The sequence below is a fragment of the Camelus bactrianus genome, chromosome 17 (genome assembly GCF_048773025.1).
Source record: "Camelus bactrianus isolate YW-2024 breed Bactrian camel chromosome 17, ASM4877302v1, whole genome shotgun sequence".
NCBI classification, from domain to species: domain Eukaryota; kingdom Metazoa; phylum Chordata; class Mammalia; order Artiodactyla; family Camelidae; genus Camelus; species Camelus bactrianus.
Window position 1 is genome coordinate 23949813 of NC_133555.1, and position 22393 is coordinate 23972205.

The window sequence follows — 22393 nt, forward strand, 5'->3', positions numbered from 1 at the left end:
ATTCATGTGTTTTGCAATCACTTGAATAGGAATGGGGACTGCTTTGACGTGTACCCCTTTGCCACATGATAAGCAGGGTGGATATTACCCTGACCACCTGTCTTTCCCAAAGTAGGTTTTACTTAACTCGGGTTATAATTTACATACAATGAAGTGTATAGATTTTAGATGAATTTAGAGAAATGTATGCAAACATGTAATCACCATGCTAATCACTTAGTACTTGTAATAGTCATTCTGACGGATGGCACTTCTGAGTTTCTAAACCATGTTTCCATGCATGGTTTCATTACTCCATTAGGTGAAGATGATGATTGTATTCCCAACAGAGGTAATTCTAGCCACGTGGAAGAGATGAGAAATAGACCAGTAGAGATTGACAGGAGTGGAGATCATAATATTATTCACTTAGAGAGAAAGGGAGGTGCAGTGGGACTGCGTGGAGGGAAGGCGGGCTGTGTTCGGCATGGAAATATTGGAGGTAGGAAGAGGTTCCCATAAACCCCCATGTCTCCATATACTTCAGTTTGGATTCCTTAGAGAATGAAAAGGTTGTTTGTCTTTCAAGAAAGGGTGACCATGGTTAAGCCTTCAGACCAAGAGCCTCCATCTTTCTTGGTGCATCGAGTGACCGCTCTTGGCTCCCTTGGCCACTTCGGCCAAGTGTTTCAAGAGATTTTTCCCTTCTCGATGTTCTTTGCTTGGTTAGAAGCCCCTCATCTAATATTTCATATGATAGTATTTTGCCTGCAACTAGCTTTTCTGAGTCAGTGAAGCCTCCTAATTAATTTAATAAATGTGAATCATATACAGCAATTCCAAAGAAAATCTAGCAAAGTGAGGCAGTCACCTGCGGAGGGAAGGTCATTCTGAATCTTATCTCAAGACCGAAAGATGAATTGGGAGCCCAGGAATGTGTCAGTATTTCTGAGTTCTTTAGCTCTGACATCTTTCTTTGTGTTTCGGGCGCAGAATTCTGCAGATAGTTTTCACGCTGACCTTCAGGTTTCTGCCGCTTACAAGTAAATCCTTTCATGAAACCAGCAGTAGACACAAGATGGGTCCTCATTCATCAGGACAGGATGTGGGCCATTTCCTCTAATCAACTAAAAGGAAACTACAATGAGATGATTGAGCTATAAGGCGACGCCCTCTCCCTACCTTTATCTTCTTGACCTTCAACAAATAATAATATTTGAATTGCGATTATAGTTGACAGAATGCTTTCCTACCTAGACCCTCAATTTGATCTTCAAAACAGATCTAAGAGTCTGAGAGTAGGACTGCCAGGAAAGGACTTCGCTCTGGTTTTTAAATACTAGTACTACTAATAATGTAATGATGATAGTATTAATAACAGAATAAATTTGCTAAGTATCTTTATACAAGATTTGCCTCATTCCCTTTCCAAAATCAGTCATTTGTCCTGGCTTTCCTCCCTTTCTCATTGGTCCTGGGTGGTAGTAGAATTATCTGGGGGTTTTTGTTTGCTTGTTTGTTTTTTACAGATGAGGAAACTGAGCTGTATTTTTTTAGGCATCATGACTTCCCATCTTTGCCCTGGGACTTTATCTAGGTCTTCCAATTACAATCAAAACTTCACCCATGACTTTTAATGAATTAACCTCATTCACATCCCTTTGCTCGCTTTCGATTGCCAGTTATCAGAATATCAAACCACATTACTATGGCTTATTATTTCTGTCTGTGTTCATAGCTTTTTGGATGGTTTGTTTAATTTTGGTTGTCTCACGTGTCCTTTTGTCCTAATTTTTATTTGCACTGTTCCTTTTTCTTCTCCATTCCTCATTAATCATCCTTCTGAAAGTTTGCTAAAGAGTGGGTAAGTGTATTTTTCCCTTCCAAATAGCAATGTTTTGCATTGTTATTTTTTATTAAGGAAATATGGAATAATTCAAATGGATACTAAAGTGATCTAATAAATGTCAAGGAGCTGGCATACGGTATCTTCTGTTGAAATCGCTTTTTCTTTTTTCCTGGCAACTACAGCAGATTTTTGTTTGTGTGGGGGTTTGTTTTTGCATTAGTGTTTAAGTTTAATTGACAGCAGCAGTTAGAGAAATTGAAAAACTTAGCAGCCGTCTCAGGAGAGGCTCTAAGCCTGGGTCTGCTTCTCCACGAATGAAGGAAATGTGTGGCTGACACGGTTCAGAAAGAGACACTTTGCTACCATACTGAGTCAACACCTGGAGACAGAACCGGGGAGCTCTCAGGCATTAACCAGAAAGATCTGATGATTTGAGAACACGTTTTGCAAAATCAATCAGTATCTTGGTCAAATTCCCTTTGGAATTTGTGACTCCGTAAGTCACATCCCCCAGCAGTTTCCCAAAGATAATTTTTATCCCCTCTATTAAATCATCGTGGTATCTTGTTTTATCAGACCTAGATCAGCAAACAGCCAGGCCAGTAAGCCATCTATGCTTGCTGTTTGTAAATGTGTGTGTGTCTACACATGTCAAAGCCAGCAAAAGCTTTGGGTGAGGAAGAATGCGCCTGGTAATTTTTTTAAGAGCTTCAGATCTCCCTTCATCAAAGACCTGGAGTCAGAATCTTACAGCTGCTTCTGTGACTATAGAAATAAACTGGGTCTGCAGGCCAGGCTTTATTTATAAATTGTGTTGTCTAAAAATTACCAGTGGATGCAATGCCATCACCTCTCAAACATGCTAATATTTGTCTTTCTGTGTTCTTTAGCATCAGTACCATTCAAAAATAGACGAACTAATTGAAGAAACTGTTAAAGAAATGATAACACTCTTGGTTGCAAAGGTAACCTTCAGCTTCAGGTGAAATGTTTCATTGTGAACATCGCTTTGTTATGTCTGCATTTCCATTAAAATGTAACACGTTAAAAAGTTGTGCTGGGGACTTGTATTTCTCAGGAAACAAGACTGTACGTCACCCAGCCTCAGCGCCGAATGATTTTTTCTGATGATTGCAAGCCGTGTGAAGATAAATTGATGAAGTGGCATAGGTTACCTTAATAAGAACTTGGCCCCAAACATTGCACTCGGTTATGCGCAAGAAATTTGTTTTGTTTTTCAGCATTGACAAAGTTAGATTTTTTTTTTCAAAACAGAAAGTTAAACGGTAATAAGGAATTCTGCCATCCTGAAAACCCCCTTTCCCCTAGTTTCACATGCAGTGAGAGTCATAATAAAACAGAAAAGTCAGATAAAGCTATTTCAGTCACCCTCATGAATTATAGAATTTTAACTAAGTAATGCTGAATGGGAAGACATTTATATTTGCCAGTGCTAAACTTCTGTTTCCCCCAAATTACTGATAAAATACAAATAAAAATAGATTGGATTAAATGTAGTGCTAATATGTAACGTAAAAACTGCTTTGCGCAGTTTTGGATTTTGAAAAGTGCATTTAATATTATCGCGTGCTAGATGCAACTCAATAATATTTTGTCACTTTGCACTTCTGTAACACTCTATATTTGCAATCACATAATAATGAAGAGAAAGCCGAATAAGTCAAATATTTCTATGTGAAGGGAGTCTATTCCTTTCCCCAAAGACGGGAACCGAATAATAGAACTTGAACATGAGCGAGGGCTCATTGCTGGTCTCCGGGCGGTTGGGAAACGCTGCTCTTTATTGTGAACAGTCACAGTTTGAAGTAATCATTCTTTTTCCTTTTTTTTTTTTTTTTTTTTTGCTGTTTTACTAGTTCGTGACAATCTTGGAAGGAGTGCTGGCAAAATTATCCAGATATGACGAGGGAACTTTGTTTTCATCTTTTTTATCGTTTACCGTAAGTAAAGAGCTTCTTTCTTTTCTGGTTTTTGTTCTAGTTTGGGTTTGGGTTTTGGGGAGGGGGGCTGTTGTGTTGCATCATTTTGGTTTTGGTTTGTGTATGTGTGTTAATTGCAGTTTCGACATTAACTACCGATGTGTAATAGTGACACCAGTAGAATGAGCAGAACATTTCATACAATGGGTAATCCCAAATCCTTTCTTTTTCATTTGTGGCTATATAACATGTATGTATGTATAGGTACGTGCACAGATGCACGTATGTCTCTATATGTATGTACGTATGTATCCAAAGAGAGGGTTGCCGGCCTGCACCCACGTCAGCTGTCTCGGGGAGATCACTTCATGTTTCCAGGGTACAGCTTTGTCATCTGCAAATGAGGAGAATTAATGTTAGAGGCTACAAATGGAGACCTACAAGTCAGAGAGAGCTTGTAAATAGGTTTGATTTGGTCCTCACTGCATCGGGTATGTGTTTCTTTCCTGAATTAGTGGCCCACATTTAAGAATCAAGAGAACTCACAGAGATGTTCGTATTCCAGGGTGTCTCCATGGGGTGGGCGGTCGGCAGCGCTGGGTCTGCATGTGCGCAGCGCACCAGTCCACTGCGGCTGAGTCGGGTCATCCCCACAGACCAGACGCGTGCTTGTCAGTTTCTGGCAGCCCCTTCCTGGCTGTTTCGCTCATTCACGTACCTGCCTGGGTTTGGGGGTGCCGGAGTTTACAACCTCTCGAGCAGATGATCCAATCTGTACGCGTGCTGAGAACTTCTGATTCTGTGCAGAACTGGGCGTGGGGCTGGAAGTGAGTTAGGTGTTGGGCAGAAGCCCGCCGAATTCTGTGTAGGTGAGTGATCACCAGAGGTGGTCGCTGTCCATCGGCTGCTTCGTGGGGGCCCAGTTCTCCCATCGCTCCTGTGCCAGGTAGGCTGCAGCTGCCTGCTGTCCTGCCATTTCTGATGGCAGGGTTCTTGCTGGCTCTGAGGCCAGCTGCTTTCCTGTGACAGCACCAGAGGAAAGGCAGTCAGTTTAGGACTCACCGTCTCTGGTCTTTAAAACAGCCTTATGGTGTGGAGAATCCCCTAGAGAGGCTCTCAGTGCCAAGATGAGGCCCGGGGAGTGAGCAGCACATCCTCATCTTCGGAATCCAACAGAACCAGGTCCAAACCCTGTTACCAATATTGAGCAGCTGTGTGATCTAGAGTAGGTGTCTCACCATCTCTGAGACTCAGTTTTGGTTTGGTTTTGGTTTGGGGGAGGTGTGCCATTGTGTTGCTTTGTTTCTGGGTTATGTGTTCATGGTGGTCACCTAGCAATGTTGTATGCGAGTAGGGAGTGGGTCATGTCATCCGTAACGAGCTGTTGTGAGGATAATGATGTAAGAGTAGATAGAGCTTAGCATCGTCCTAACACACTAAGAGGCTTCACTAAATGGCAGCTCTTATTAATAAAAGATAACTAATATGATTATCGTACAGTGCAGACATAAATGCACATAGTTCTTTCCAAACATACCTGACTTTGGTCTTTCCCTAACCCATATGTTAGATTTCCTAGGAATTAAGGAAAATGTAGCCAGCAAACATTTAAAGCAATTTTTGGATTGTATATATCCAGCTTGTTCTGTTATGTAATTCTGATATGTAGCTCTGATCTTCCCAAATATAAGGACTGAACTCAATCCTGAAAATGTAATGACTTTGGTCCCTAGAATTAATTGGTGAAGGTGGGGTAGGAAGAGGATGATGACAGTAGGAATTCTATCGAGTCACTCAGTAGAACCACCCATAATGTGTCACAGTGGAAAGGAAACCTGTCCAACCCACTCCTTTGATAAACAAAAAAAAACAAGGCCCAGAGAGGGGGAGTAAGCTGTCTAAGGTCACACAGCCATGAGAAGACTGGGGACAGGAACCCAGGTCTTCTGCCAGCTTCTCCCCACCACTGAACGAACAGCTTCCTGGAGAGAGTGGGATTCAGCTGGCAATTGCCTGGCACTAGGAGGCAGATGGGCAAATGAGTGGGGAAGAGTTATAAAGAAGGATTCAGGGCACATGAGTGGGAAATATTAGATAATCTTTCATTCCTCAGTGAAGTCATGGCAATGGTGAAATGAGGCAGAATTAGACGCAGCATCTCTGGAAAATGTTCCCCTGACACCCACAAAAGATACCACTTTCTTTGAGTCTTCACTTTGGGCAACTGTTTTTATGGTCCTGTATTTGAACCAGTGCAAACCAGAAAAGCCCCTCTGCTCTTTATCTAGCAGAATTCAATCCACCAAGCCGCTCCCCCCCCACCCGCCACAAACCCCCACCAATGACTGACTTACCAGGGGAACTAGTGAAAGGTGGTCCGGCGGCAGCCATATCAAGGACCAGGGACCAGGGAGATGCTCACGGGAGGCTGGAAACAAAGAAGACCTAGCACCTTCCTGTAGGAAGGAGCTTTCCAGCTGAATTTCTCATCCTCTCGTCTCCCTTCTCGGAGACATTTTGCAGCCGCACAGCAGGCCTCCTGAAGTCCCCAGAACCTCAGAACAGGGGCTGTTGCTGGGCCTGTAACTTCCCTTCCTTAGTGACACTTCTCCCACACACTTGGCTCCCCCAAGGCCAAAAGCACCCACTTATCATTTGCAGCCTGTGTTCCCATCCCCGCTGGTGTTCCAGCGTTGGAGAACGCAGGCTGCACTTCGAGGTGGCAGGAATCTCTCCACGCGTGCATTTGAGCTCCTGCCCAAATTTCCAGGGGCCTCTGAAGACTTCCCTGCAGCCCATTTGTGTTAATTACCCCCGAGTGGAGTCGGGGTGTGAGGGCTGAGCACAGGCAGCCGGTATTGTGGAAAGAGGCTTGAAATCAAGGATAAGAGAACCAGCTGTGGGTCCAGGGACCCTGGACAAAGGCCTAGAGATGGTGCCGACGCCCTGGCAGGATTTCCTTAACTCCGCTCCCATTTCGGATTCAGTTCTTCAAGTATTACTGTGCACTTACCACGTCCCCACCTCAGCAGGGCTGCCAAGTCTGAGCCATGTGCTCTGTCCTCCAGAAAGCTGACAAGTACCGACAAATATGCCACCCTTTTCCCCCTCTTTCTCCCGCTGAGCGCCTCCTTTCCTGGGTGGGCTTGATTTCATGGTCCAAGCCAGACATTTTGGAAGACGTCTGCAGTGGCACAGAGCAGGCAGGAATATTTATTTCTCGTCTCCATCTGCATTGCTTCCTCTCTTGGAGAGGAGCTGGGGGGGGGAGAGGGGGAGGAGATGTGGCTTCTGCGTGCCAGCCCAAGAGGCGCCCAGGCGCACCCCTCCTCTCCTCCCTCTCCAGCCCCAGCAGCAGTAGCAGCCTGGGATTTCTGGAGGCAGGCGCCTTTCGAACTTTTGAAAGATCAGCCCAGTTGGAAGTCGCAATTAGCAACTATCCGCCCATTTCCCCCGACTGCAAGATGTGCTTTTGTGTGGGTTGCCTGCTTGGAAGAGTCCCTGTCTGGTGGGTAGCCTTGCGCTGTTCTTTTAGGAGGCCAAGAAGGGGGACAAGCAGGTGTCCAGGTCCCTCTCCCAGCAAGTTAAAAATCCTTTCCTTGGTCCTATCCAGGGGTTACCGATTAGGCTGTTTCTGGAATCTGTTCATTCTTTCATTCATTCCTTCACCCAGGATATATTTACCGAGCACCTGTGTGTCATGGATTGTGCCAGGTGCTAGAGACACAGCAGTGAGCGAGGAGGACATGTTCCCTGTCCTTTGGGAGCTCACGTTTAGAAGAGGAGACTGAATTTAAAAGAAAAGGAAACTATAGAGTGAGGGCATTGCTGTACAGGCCACGAACTGGAGAGAGGGAGGGAGACAGAGAGAAGGCAGGAGCAGTGTTCCTTCATCTGGGATGGCTCTGGCCCATCTCCTCAAGGAGGAGACATGAAACTGAAACTTAAAAGGGCCGGCCATGAGTGAGGAGGAGGGGAGAACCTTCCAGACCGAGCAGCAGCCACTATGGCCATGTGGCAGGAAAACAGGAGGCATTTTTGCAGGGTATTTTGGAAGGAGCATGAATGGGATTTAGGGACTGAGCGGATGTTGAGCGTGAAGACTCAGTTGGAGGGGGCAAAGGTGCAAGGTCCGAGAAATGTGATGTATTGAAGAGCTCAGCTGAGCCCTACTAGTCCCGAGATTCAGTGGAGTCCAGTGAAAAAAGACATTGTGGACGAGGGGACCTGGGATGGGACCCCGGCTCTTCCCCCGACCAGTGTGACCTGGAGCACGGGACCACCCCTTGGCTTTTCATTCGCTTCAGTGTAATATGGCGATGGCTGTATTAGATGAACTGAGAAGTCCAAAATAGCTTCAAATCCTGTTCTCTAAGTGCTTGCTGAGTGCCTGGCACAGGGCTAAGTGCTTTAAATGTATTTTTTTCTCCTTGAATCCTTTCAACAATCCCACTCCAACAAGGCTCTTCTGCAGAGATGAAACTGAGGCTCCGAGAGGTTAAGCCCTCCAGCGGGACCAGCATACTCCCCCCCTGCAATCTCTGGGGCCTCCGAGGGAAAGTAACGGTGTAGAAGGAGCCAAGTGCCAGCCCCGGCAGGCAGAACAGGCGCATCAATTCCCCTGATGCCCCCTAGAATTCACTCCGGGTTCCCCCCACCAGTCAACCACACCCATGGGAGATGGTCACAGTATAACATGGAAGCCACTCAGGTCAGGAAGGATAAAGTGTACATTAGGGCTGCCCGGGACCCAGCCCTACGGTATATCCAATCTCCTAGGTCTCAAACTACCCTCATTCACCCTTTTTTCCTTTTGCCAGCATTTTAATTAGTCTGCCACTTAGAAATGAAACAAAGTAGAATCCATGACCAGGGCGGATGTTAGTGTGGATTAACCAGCAGCACGAACTGGTTTTGGGCAGAGATCATGACGTCAGGCCAGAGAACGAGACTGCCACCTCGGTCAAAAGCCAGAACTGGATCCAGGGAATTAATTCACTGCTGTCCGCAGAGCATTGTGGTGGGGAAGCAGTTCAAACGGTACAGTGGGGTGAATGTTGATGGTGATCTGTCAGCGTTGTCTCAGATGGTGTTCCATTTTCGCTTTGGCTTTAGGGAGTGCCCGGCATGGGAGAGACGGCTTTTGATAGTGTGGGTTGGTGATGGCCTTGCAGACAGAGAAGTCTTGTTCCACCCTCAGAGGGTGACCTCGTCAAATTATCAGACACTGACTTCATGAGATTCAAGTCTGTTGGCTTCTACACTTCAGAGTGGAGATGCCTGCCTTGGACAGGAGCCCCAGCCATGGTGGTAGAGGCTTAAATTATTGAACATACTATGCGCCAAGCGCTGTGCTGAGTGATCTGTGTGCATTTTCTCATCTGACCCTCCCAATCACCCTGTGTAACAGATATGATGATTATCATCCCCATTTTACAGATGAGGGAAGTTGAGCAATGTGTCCAAAGTCACACAGCAACTAATATACCGCCTTAGATTTATTCCTTTATTGTCGCCAGAATGTGATTCACCACAGAAGCACAGAAACCCACAGACGAAGTCAATGAGTGACTTTTCCAAGAGCCATCCACTAACTGTTATCATTACCGAGGGAGGCACCTGTTTTTCACATCCTACCAGCAAAAATATTTTATAATTTACCCCACCAGCCCATCAGCTTTGCAGTAAAACCAAAGGAACAGACATTCAGAATTTCCCCACTTCCTTTATGCTGTCCAGACAATCTTTAGCTTCCTGCTACTCCTTCATTCAACACACGTTTATGGAGGACCTACTATGTGCTGGGCACTGGGACCTTAGCAGTGAGTGTGTCATATATCCCCATGAGGGAGGCATATTCTCAACAAGCAACTTACAAGCACTTACTTATCCAGAGAAAGAGAAGTTGCTGCGGTGGGACCGCGGCCCAAAGTGACCCAACCTCGCCTGGGAGGCCAGGGAGGAAATGGCATTTGGGCTGAAATCTAACAGATAAGTGAAATTTCACCTGGCAAAAAAAAGAAACCAAAGGGTGTTCCAATGTACAAAGACTTGGAGAAGAAAGGGGAGGTCTGGTAAATCCTGGAAACTGTAAATTCATCGCGACTCAGGGAAAGGCCAGAGCAGAAGGAAGGAAATGACAGGGATGGAGTTAAGGAGCTGATCAGGAGCCTGGTCGTGAAGGACCTTGCCCACAGTGATGGGACTGAAGGGTCTACCTGAGGACACTGTGAAAATGGATTTGGTTGGAGAACTTAAGAGATGTCCTAGAGAGACCAGCTACCTGTAATAAGCTGGTGTTGCGTTTGTGATCTTCTAATTCTGAGGCTCTGAGCCACCAGTGAAAGGCCAGGCTTACTTTGTCTAATGTATTTTGTTCACGTGGACCGAACAAAAACACCGTGCCCCGAAATCCTCAGGAACTGTAAAGCACTGATCTGCCACACCGTCTATGGACTTCATTCATCAGCCTCCCCCCAGTGTTTCAGAACTTGACATCCATTTGCGGGTCTAAGATGGATAATTTTACCACCATCTAGGGCATCACCCTCATTTCCAGTTCATGCCCCGAAAACTCAGCTGACAATTAGCGTACCTGCCATCCAAGGCAACCCTTCAGAAGCTTTCAGAAGAAGGAAAATCAGCACCCAGAGTTGCCCATGTCCCTTAATACTCTTTAGTAAACAGATGAGTGTCATTCAAAGTGAGCATAAGGCAGACACAGTATCTTCTTCATACTCTGAGGCGCTGAACTACAGGGTCACAGAAAGATCAGTTATGCAAGAAATACCTAATAAAGATGTCCATGGCTTCAAAGAGGAAATAATTGTTCTGAAATGAAAAGTTAGAGATTCTGACCTGACCTCCAGCTGCGTGTGGCAGCTCATCACCAGAAAGTAAGAGGGAGGGATGTGACTGTGGAGCCCAGACCACAGAAACGTGAACACATGATTGAGCATTTGTGAGTCTCAGTTTCTTCATCTGTAGAATGGGGGTGCTAATGCCCACGTCAGGGAGTCCATGGGATAATTAGAAAGTGAGCGTCGGCCTTGCATGATACCTGGCATGTTGTGCGGGCCCCATAAATAGCCATTCTGCGCCTTATCTTCAACTTAAACCTGTAGGAAGGTTTAAGTGACCGACCCTAGGGCTTTTGAGCAACAATTTTTCTCACTGATTCTGTCCTTAGTATAGCAATCATTTCTCCTAAGCAACCCAAATTAATAGCCATAGCAAGGTCAACCAGAACTCTCTTATAACTTCTATTTCAGCACACTCTTATATTTAAAAATTTGATTCATCTATTTTCCATTAAGTTTAATGTACTTTTTAGCATTTCGTGCTTTATTTTAATTCTTCAAGGACTTTTCATTCATCCATGGTCTCTAGAATTCATCTCTGTTAATCAAAATAGCTGCTTAACTGGAATTGAATATCCCATTCTATTTAAGCATATGTTAAATTTATTTCAACATATACCAAGGTTGTCTAGTTCTGTCTGGTTCTGTCCCTTACCAGAGTGTAATCTTGGACAGGTTAATTAATCTCTGACCTTAGTTTACCGACCTATAAAATGGGAATAATAATAAGATCTGTATTATGTGGTATTGTTAGAGATAGATGAGAAAAAATTTATATACCTGGAATGAGATAAGCCTTCAATAGTTTTTTTCTGAGTATTGTTATGACTGTGGTTGTTACTGTAGTTATGGCACCAAATACTGAGTGTTAGAATCAGTTACTCATTCCGCCACCATGTTTTAAATGACTGCTCTATGTAAATTAGTGAGCTAGAGTTGTAGATTGGGAAAGACTTTTTTAAAAAAACAATTCTTACCTCTGTCATTGGGAAGTTGCTGTCTAGGGTGTATACAACAGAAGGAACTTTTGAGATGTTCTGGTTCCAGTGTTTCCAGTGATGGGCTCAGTTCCTACCTGCTGTTGAGAGCCAATTCGTTGTAGCTGTTTTCATGTCAGCATTGAGTGACGGCACATTGGCAGCCTGAAACTGACCAGAGTTGAAGTATTTGCACCACGGAAATTGGCAAACCACCAACCAGGGCTGCTCCTCTCCTTTTCCCCCTCCTCGCCTCTCCCCTCCCTCTCCTCCTCTTTCTCCTCATCCTCCTTTTTCTTCTTTTCAAGAGCCTTTTTACTTGCCTGAGTGTTTTCCAAGCGTAGGATATGTACCAAATGGTACCTGAGATGATGTTTGATGCTACAGAAACTCAGTATTAAATAACACCAATCAAATTCTGCGGGTGTTACTTCTTTTTAAATTTTATTTTCATCCTTGTCTTTCTATCAGGGAGAAAGCGTCCACTGAGTGCTCATCTGCCTCTCACACTTCTTGAGAATTTCAGGTCTTCATATGTAATGAACAGAGACACAGAGACAGAGAGAGCAGTCCTCCTGTTCAGCACCCTCAGCAGGCAACCACTCCACCTAGAGTGTAATAACTTACTTTTATTTACATTGTGTTTATTTTTATGCTCCTCTTATGGAGAATGATAGTGAATTTTCATTTATGGTAGTGATACAACATTTCTTTTGATAATCAAGTATTGAAAAAGCAAGCCAATTTAAAGGAGAATATTAGGTCAATAAGGAACTATATTACAGATGGCAGATGGGCAATAGCCAAATCGGGAAGGTGATATTGATGCCAGAACTTTGGGAAGTTGTGATACACTGTAGCCGCCCCATTTTGCCGTTGGGTGAACTGAGACCAGAGAAAGAAAATGACTTGAACAGCTCCTGTAGTCCCAGAACTAGACGTCCTGTCTTATCCATGTGTTTGTTTTCCCTCCTCTTTACCTAAGATGAGCAGGGGGGAAAGGTGGGGGGAAGAAAAGCCCTCCCCACTGTGTAGCAGACCTAGGCTGGCTATGAGAGGCCAGTTGTCGCTGGCAGCAGTGATGTAAGCAGTCTACACCCTTGAGTTCAGGCTAAGGCAGCTGCAGGGAGAAGGGGAGGTCAGTGGGGTGACAGGTGGCCCCTTCGTGCAGATGCATGACTAACTGAGTAATGACAGTAGCAGCCTCATTGACTCAGCACCCCGGCCATGTGGAAGCAGGGACACGAGTGAGACATGGCCCTTGCCCTCTTCCAGCTTGCTTTCGATTTGGCTTCTTAGAATTGAGAGATGTTTCTAAGGCAAAGGAAAAACCCAAAAATGTCAGAGGTGGGCAGAGACCCCCACTTATAATCAGTCAAAATAAGCCTTCCTCCCTGCTTGGAGATTTTTATAAAATTAAAACTTTCTAATCAGCACTTTTGAGTTTCTCCTAGAATGAGAGGATGGCACATATAGAGACGCATGGAAGAGCGGCTCAGAGGGTAAACCCTGCAGTCCCGTGGACCCACAGTCACATTCCAGCTCCATGCTGCTGCCAGCTGTGGGTCTTTTAGGAAGTCACTAAACCTCTCTGAGCCTCAGTTTCCTCATCTGTAAATGATGATAATCATCACACCCACTGCTGTGGGCGTGAATTACTAATAAGGTGCTTAGCCTCATGCCAGGCACGTAATAAGCACACACCCATCATTCAATCTCAGCAGCATTAAAAGGGTGGGTTTGGAGGAGCCCTTGAGCCTTGCAGAAATGCTCTGTGGGAATGAAGGGCTGGGAAATGAGAAGTGAGGGAGAGTGGAAGGAAAAACAGGTCTACTTACAATCGGGCATCTGCTCAGAAGCCCCGGGGGGGAAGAGAGCTGAGAACATACACTTCCTGGACCCAGTCTCAGAGCACAGTACCCTGAGCAACAGGAGACGTGAACAATTCTCCTCGTTAATGAGGCAGCAGCGCCTAAGCAGCGCATGGAACGGAATGCTTTTGCTTAATAGAGATCATCTCCCTGCCTCTTGCCCAGCGCCCCAGCAGTGCCAGCCGCTCTGTGTTTAATGAAAGGTGGGGACTTCGAGTCGAGTGGTGGGATGGGCTGGAGAAGGTATTAGTGCCCTCATTACTATGATAATAGTTTAATCACAATCAATATTTATGAACATGCACAGAGCCGTGCAATCAACCAGCAGCCCCACAACTCATGTTCTTCCCTAAGGATGCTTTCCCGGAAAGCCTGGGCTCTCTCCCACCTTCGCCCGGCCCCCTCTGCAGCTTTATTTACAGTGATCCTCAGAGGTCATTTCAGAGTAACCGTGACGGTTACATCAGTCGTTACATACAAGGTCTTATTGTGGTAATGAGTGACGATCATCATGATATAACACTTTGTGCTTTGCAAAATACATCCATAAGCTGTCGTCTGGATTTCATCTTCAGATTTTGGTAAAATAGCTCGTGAAAAAGTAGGGCAGGGCGGTTGAGGGTGGGGGACAGCATACTGTAGCAGTGGATCCTCTGAAGTCAGATGCACCTGGGTTCACATCAGAGCTCTACTCCTCCTTAGCTGTGTTCCCTGGGGAAACATCTTACCCTCTCTGAGCCACAGTTCCTTCATTTGTAAAATGAGGAGACAAGTTCTTAAAAGAATTGAATAAGATAGTGTGAGTTAGGCATTCGGTCATTGGTAAATGCATCCATATTTTTATATATGACTGCATATTAGATATTAAGTATTTCTATGTTGCCTATGAGAAGACTGAACAGTTACTTTTCCAAAGTTCGTATAGCCAGTCATAGGAAGAACAGTAGTGAGAGTCCAGACTTGGAATTCAATGTTCTCTTTCTGTTATCTGAAAAAAAAAAAAAGTTAACACTGGTTCCACTTATAGGCAATTTAGAGAAATTTTATTTTAAAACATAGTGATGCTTAACTCTTTGCTTTCCAATGTGAATCCAAGTTTGGAAGCCAGTGTTATCTTTCTGCAATGGCCATCTGATGACCTATCCATAAAAAAAATTTTGGTGTCACAGTTGCCACCTCTGTAAAAACAGCGTTTATCAAGCCTGGCCCTCCTAAAAAGGCAAGTGAGGGGAGATGGCCTGACGGTGGGTGTGCGTCTACGCGGCATTTACCCGGTGCTGACGGGGGCAGAGCCCTTCACCATCGGCCGGAAACACCAGTGATCTTCGGCAAACAGTGAAGACGCCTCAGCCCCTCTGATGGCAGAGCTCTGGCAAACCGTCATGCTGTGTATGATCCCAGATCGACTTCAAGGGTTGCGTTTTTCTCCAGGGCTCAGAAAGTGTTGGAAGGGGCTTACACTGTAATTGTCACTTGGCCCCAAGCAGGAGCCCCCGAGGTTTGCTCAACTGCTCACCCGCACACACAGTCCCAGTACATCCACCCACTGGCACATTCTGTCTCCCCCAAGCCGTCAGTCCCTCGCTTGGCACTTGCAATTTATTCCTCTTCCCAAGATGCACTTAGAGCATCCAGATTATGTATTAAGGGAGGGGAGAGGTTTGCTACATTTTGCTTCTCAGAATTATGGTTTCAGTCAACCAAAAACCTTGAAGAAGTTAGCCTGGAGAAGGAAGATACATTCTTCCCGCCAGTGCTAGAATGCTAAAAATTCCATCCTTCATTTTGTTCTTTTTGCAGTAATTGTTTATGCAAGAAATAGACATACGTGGTTGCAAAACGAAATAGCACAGAAAGACTCAAAATAATTTTTTTTAAAAGAAGCAATCTTCTATCCCATCCCTTTCCACCCTCAATCCCTTACGCAAGAAGGGACCCTTCCAAACAACTTTGCTTTAATCTTCCTAGCTCTTAAGTACTATTTCTTCTATTGCTATTTCTTGATTTATCCATCGTAGAGATTATCTGCCTCCCTACTGTAGTGGACAGAGCATCAGCCTCTCCACTTCTCCTCCCCCAGCTCCTGTTACAGGTCCATCGGCATCACCATTCCTCTCTCGGCATCTTTATGACTGTACCAAATGCCCACCCACTTTTAGTTCTTGTTTCCTCCGCACCCCTGCCCTCTTCCTTCCTCTGCTGCTTCTTCCAGCCGATCTCCTATTCTCACATGGGAACGGAATGACACATCTCTTCATCCTTATCACTTCAAAAAATGTAATAACCTGTATTTATGCATGTCTCTGGAGTCTAGACCAGCAGTGTCCAAGAGAACTTTCTCTGGTGATGGAGATATTCTGTATCTGAAATTTCCACCACATGTGACTCATTAGTACTTGGAATGTGGCTAGTGCAAGGAAAAGTTGCATTCTTAATTGCATTCTGTTTTCATGTATTTCAGTTTAAACAGCCTCTTGTAGCTGTCCGACAGTGCAGGGCCAGACCTAGCTTAATATTACAAGTCTGACTCCCTAGGGCAACCTGATTTTCCAGCAGAAATGAGAGTAATGGCTGGCACATAGCTCTTTCTAACTATGCTCCAGGTTATTAACTGTTCCGGAAACTCAGTTAATAACGCAGTAACTCCATGAGGAGTGCTCTTACCCCCATTTTAAAGATGGGGAAAGTGAGTCATGGAGAAGTTTAATTGCCTAGTAACTGATAGAGCTGGAATTTGGCCCCGTACAATCCAACTCCAGAGTTTATAGCCTCCACCATTTCCCCGCACGGCCTCTAGTCCCCATTATAATGCCCGCATCCTTTTCCAGGTACTTCCAATCTGCTGATGGATGACGTGGTCATGTTTCTCCCATGTTATTGGCCTGAGTGATGCTTATCACAGGGGCTGTGTGCGTTTAGATGTAAACCCTGCCCATCCTGTTTGCACCACACACACAATTTAAAAAAAAAAAAGCATGAAAACTGGAGAGTGAGGAAAAATACAGGCAAATAAACAGGACTCAGGACAAGTGAGCAGACTTTGCTAACAGAAATAGATTTTGCTAATAGAAGGGCTGTTCCTTTGGCCTGCGATAGTAATAGCTAACATGTGCCGAGGACTTGCCGTGTCCTTGGGCGTGTATCACCTTCGTTGATCCTCACAGCAGACCAGAGAGGTACTGACGAGGAGGCTGCAGCCGAAAGGTGCCGGGAGTGTTCAGTGAGGTGGTTCAGAAGGAACACCGAAAACGGTGCCTGTCACAGGATAAACACACCACACATCCTGCGTCTTGTCACTCTGATATCCACCCTCTGGGCCCTGCTACATTGTCTGGTACCTGTGTGAATGCTCTTTATTTATCTCTAATGTTTTTTTCCCCCTTTCCCTGTTCCTACAGCTTCTCCTGGAACCTCATTTCCAAAGCTCTTATTAATGCAAAAATTTTAGTAATATCTTGTTGTTGTTGTTTTACTGGTAGAGTATTTATAACCTTTTCAAGGTGTGGGACGTGTTCTCTCTCCCACCTTCTTCCTAGAACCTGCCTTGGGCACCATCGAAGAGTCAGATTTCTGGAAGGAATCGGGAGAAAACACTTAGCTCTGTGCCCTATTATAATAAAGACCAGAGGCCAACAGGTTAGACAAGTCATCAGTCAACCAGTTAACGATCAAATTAGGGTGAGAAATTTACATCTTGTGATTTCCCACCCCCCGCCCCCACTCTCACCCCACTGGCTCCCACTTAAGTGTGGTCTAATGCAGAGGTCAGAAAACTTCTTCTGGAAAGAGCCAGAGAGCAAGTATTTTTGACTTTACAAGCCACGTAATCTCTGTCACAGCTACTCAGCCTCTGCCCTCCTAACGTGAAAGCAGCTATCGACAAGATACAAACGAGTGGGCATGGCCGTGTTCCAATAAAACTTTATTTATGGACACTGAAATGTCGATTTCCTGTAGTTTTCACATGTCAGAAAATATTCTTCTTCTTTTTTTTTTTTTTCAGAAAATATTCTTCTTTTGCTTTTCTTAGACTTTTAAAAATGTGAAAACCGTTCATAGCTCATGAGCCACACAAAAATATGCAGCAGGCTAGATTTTTTTTAATTTTTTTTTTCTAAAGTATAGTTGATTCACAAGGCAGCAGATTTAGATTTGGCCCACAGGTCATAGTGTGCCAACCCTTGTTTTATAAACAGTAGATGGGACCTCACCTGGTACAGTCAACTCGCAGCTAACAGCAGGTGAGTTAAACACCGGTAGTAACGCGAGCTAATACAGCGTGAGTTCTTACTGGGTACCGGGCATTGCGTTGAGCACTTAGCATGATGTCAGCCTGGTCAGCCTCACAAGAACAGTATCTAAAGAAGATACTATTGTATGGCTGGGGATAGCTCAGGGGTAGCATGAATGCTTAGCGTGCATGAGGTCCTGGGTTCAATCCCCCATACCTCCACTAACAAAGATTTTTAAAAATAAAGAAGATACTGTTTTTATCCTCATCTTACAGATGAGAAGCTGAGGGAGGTTAAATAGTTTTTCACAAGCTCATTCGACCAGTAAGTGATGGAGCATAATTCCAACCGAGATCTGTCTGATCCAAAGCCCCCATATGTCATGCAGATAGGATCCCCTGCTCCCCCATCCAGGTGATCATTAGGTAAGAAACGGCTTTAGAATGACACATCATTTTCACAATATCAACAACTTGATGTCGTGAAAGGACTCTGCACTTAATAGCCAGACCCGAGCTCGGACTCCAGCTCCACCACTCACTGGTTCACTTCTAGAGAGTTGCTTAACCTCTCTGAACCTCAGAGCCCTCATCTGTGAAGTGGGGATGGTAAAAGGAGCCTTTCAGTGTTCTACAGGGGTGATTAATTGAGTTAATTATACATAAGCTGCCTAGCACAGTGCCCCATACTTATGTGCTCAATAAATATTATTGAGGATCATGTGAAAATCAGGTGATTCATTGGTGTTTTTATAGCCAGGAGAGCCAGGAATGCCCAAATCCTAGACCATCAGCGACCTCCCCACAGCATCCTCCAGGGAAATGCATGCAATGGAGAAAGTTAGGGGAATATGAGACCAAGTAACACCTTCCTGAATATCCTGGTTGTCTATTGCTGCATAACACGCTACGGCAAAGTTAGTGGCTTAAAACAATCTGTTCATTTTGCTCACGATTTTCTGGGTCAGGAATCTGGGAAGAGGTTGACCAGGAGATTCTTTGGTTCCATGTGGCACCGATGGGGGTCACTTGCTTGGCTGAATTCAGCAGGTGACTGAGCTGGGCTGGGGCTGAATGTCTGATAACTTGATGGGTCTCTGTGTGCCTTATTCCTCCCCCATACGGGGTCTCATCCTGCTGAGCCTCTCCACGTGCCTTGGGCTTCTGCTGGCGTGGTCGCCTCAGCAGAAGTGAGGAAGCAAAGCTGCCAGTCCTCTCCAAGACTAGGCTCAGGACTGGCATAGGGTCACCTCCATCATATTCTCTTGGTCACTGCAGTCACAGGCCAGCCCAGACTCAAGGGGGATGGAGGAAGAGACCCCACTTCTCAATGCGAGTGGCGCACCCACACAGGGCAAAATGAGTGATGGCAGGCATCTCCGGCCACCACATTGCGAACTGGGTCTCGGGTCCATGTTACAATGCAGAGAGCTCTACGGAGCCATGCTGGTCTCCAGGGATCTCTTTGTTAAGTGCTTAGGCCTGTGGAGCCAAGGAGAAATAGAATCAGAGAGAAGGTCTAGACCACAACCCGGTATGGGGCCAGCAGAGAAGAGGAGGTAGGATGGCCGGGGCTCTTACTGGAGGGTTGGTCACACACCTTATGAAACATTCTAACCATGAAACAGAGCCATCATACCTACCTGTGCAGATATTTAAGCTTTAACATCCCTGCCCGCTAGCAAACATAACCCAACCTGTGCCCTAGAACCTGAACCATCAAATCAGCCCTTTGGATGTAAAAGGGAAAGAGAATGTGAAAATAATAGCCAACATTTATTGAACACGTAGTATGTGCCAGGTCCCACGCACAGGCTTTTACACACATTATCTCACGTAATGCTTTGCACGCACTCAATGAATGAATGAATACAAGTCACTTTGAATAGTGTCCTGCACGTGTTAAACACTTAAAACTATCTTTTTTATTAATAATCTATACAACCGGCCCGTGAGGAGGTAATGTCATTACCTCTGTTTTCCAAGAAGGAAGCTGACACTTAGGGCAGTTCATTACCTGGCCCACGGCCGGTGGCTGATGGAACCCAAGGCCAGCCCAGGTGTCTGACTCCGGAGCCCACCACTTAGCTCTACCCTGTGCTGCCCATAGTGTGGGGAAACCGGAGACCCTTTAAGATCTCACAGCAGCAACAAATGCCATTTCCCTTTGAATTGATAGCACCCGGTTGCATTTTTTCTTAAGTGATTCTTTAAGAGTGTTGCAGCTTAAAAACCATCTTCAAGAAGGCGCTAGAAAAACCTCTACCCTGGGTCCTGAGTAAAGTGTCCCATGCTCAGAAATTCATTCTTTCAACACATTTTTATTGAGCCCCTGCTATACACCAGGCCGTGCAGATGGTGGGGACAGAAAAAGAAGTTCTTACTTCTCTTAGAGCCTACATTCTAGATGTGAGGATGGTGACAGATGATAAGATTCAACGAATAAAGATAAAATCATTTTATAGATGGTGGTGGCACTCAGTAGCATGGTTACACACTGACCTGCTTCAACTCCCAAAAAAAAAAAAAAAAAAAAAAAAAAAGGAAGGAATCCAGACCTCTAAGATCCCCTGGGTGAGTGAAGTGGCGAAAGGAACAAAACAGCATCGTTCTCTTTGTAGCAGGAAGTTCACAAGCCAAACACTGGAGTCAGTGCCTCTGGCCCCTTGGAAGGGTGGTGTGGTCTGCAGCTTGTAGGCAAAGACCGAGAAATCAGCTCAGAGCTCTTGTGAAGTCAAATGGGCAGGGGTGGAGTCCGCTCGTGGGGAGAACAAATCATTTCCTAGGCTGGTTTTTTCCTTTTTCTTTCTTTCTTTTTTTTTTTTTTTTTTAAGGGACCATGGGGAGAGAGGAGAGCTCAGGCAGTCACTAATGCAGTGGTATCTCTTCAGACTTCTTTTTTCTTCCATCTTTGAGTCTTACCCACCAGACTTCTGTTTGCAAAAAGGGCCCTAATCCACTTTTTTTTTTTTTGTCCACACATTGATTTAATAGTATCAAACCCTGAGGTCCTCGTGGTCTGCACCTGGGTTGCTTTTTCCCCTAATGAAGCAAGAGAAGTGGTTTAAGCCCCTGCCGCGTTCCCTATCAAAGCACCACAGTGATTAACTGAGGTCCCTTTATTAGGACCAGGCAGAGGGAAATCCCTTAGTCATGAGCATTGTGAAAAATCCCAGAATGGTGAGTGTTCAATGAAAAGATTACCTTTGGGCACCTGAAAAATAATGGAGGACCTCAATGGAGTAACCATTAAGCCCGTCTACACACGCTAAGTCAGGTGGAGGGTCGAAGTAATTAGCTGGGACATTCAAGCCAGAGAAACTGTTTTGGACCTTCTGCCCTGACTGCGTCGGCACAGATAATTATGCACATCTCTCCAGCGTTTTTCCTGGGGAAGCCATTATAGGTTGTGTCCACACACACAAAGAAACAAGACTTTCAATGTGGCTGGTTAATAAAGGTGGTTTGGTAGGTTTCTGCTTCGGGGATGGGAGGTCCCAAGCTGTAACTTGCTAGCTGTGTGACTCTAAGTCCAGTTGCTTTCTCGCTCTTAGCCTCAGTTTCTTCAACTGGAAAATGGGAGTGTTAATAGGACCTTCTGCAAACATGGGTGTGAGGCTTAAATGGAACAAACGCCGTCCTCCTAACGCATCACTGGTCATGTAGGAAGCACTCAAGAAATGTTACTTATAGTTCTGGGTTGTTGAATGGACGTGACTCATTCTGGGTGTTTGGAGACATTGTGCATTTAGGCATCATCCAAGGAGGGGACCAGGAATCAAGGAGCTAATGCCTTTATCTCCAGCCCCTGATGCCCTGCTCTGTACCAAAGAATTGGTCTTTGCAGCAGGCCTGTGACAATAGGAACACTGACAGCTGGTTGCTCACTGACAGCTCGTCTCTCCTTTACCCTTGGTCTCCATCAGCCTCTCCTAGTTCGTGTCTCTTTTTTGAACCTCCCTTCTGAGAATCAGCTCTGTCTGGTCGAGGGGTGGGGAGGGGGTGTCCATAGATACTGCTGGAGAAGGGGCAGTCTTTGTCCCACCAGAGGGGACAGTGAGAAAGCAGAGAGTCTCAGGAAATGAAGTCTGGCTGAAGTCACAGATCTTGCCTCTCCCTTGAGAGGAACTGAGTCCCTACAGAGAAAGGATGCCAGGCCAGGTGTCTGGGGCAAAGCCTTCTCCCTCAATCTTATTTCCTGTGCCCGGGGCACGTGGCTTGGACCCAGCGAGCAGTAAGGACGCGTCGTTGAAAATAACAGAGCACCCTGGCTTGGGGAGCTGCCGTCTCAGTCACACCCTGGCTCACTCAGCCTGAGGGAGGGAGCGAGGTCTTTGCTTCCGCCTCAGTGTTCTGGACAGGACTCCAGTGCCTGAGCTGTTCACAGAATTGGCAGGAGATTGGCCAGACTGAGAACCAGCTCAGATAACCTGCTGGTAACCTGGGGAGATTCCAGCCTCCTTTTTAGGGCGAGCAATTGCCCATGGGCTAGAGGTGAGCAGTGTCACCGTGGCCACCAGGACGAGGAGCAGGTGCTTTATCTACACCAGCAAGCCAGTATTTCCAGTAAGAGGAGGTACATTTGGTAGCTTTTACCAGGTTCCCAGCTCTTTTCTACACACTGAGCTGGATGACCTCATTCAGTCCTCTCCGTGTTCCTTTGAGAAACACGACAATTGTCCCGTT

General features: G+C 45.5%; 1 protein-coding gene across 7 annotated transcripts in view; it reads left to right on the plus strand.

The window, feature by feature from the left end:
* The window catches only part of CADPS (calcium dependent secretion activator), a 415573-nt gene that overhangs the window by 343889 nt on the left and 49291 nt on the right, over positions 1 to 22393 (plus strand). For all 7 annotated transcript variants that reach the window (XM_074344558.1, XM_074344560.1, XM_074344559.1 and 4 more), the window contains 2 exons: positions 2719 to 2793; positions 3706 to 3789. In XM_074344558.1, coding sequence (XP_074200659.1) covers positions 2719 to 2793; positions 3706 to 3789 — 159 coding nt within the window. The remainder of the gene's footprint in view (positions 1 to 2718; positions 2794 to 3705; positions 3790 to 22393) is intronic.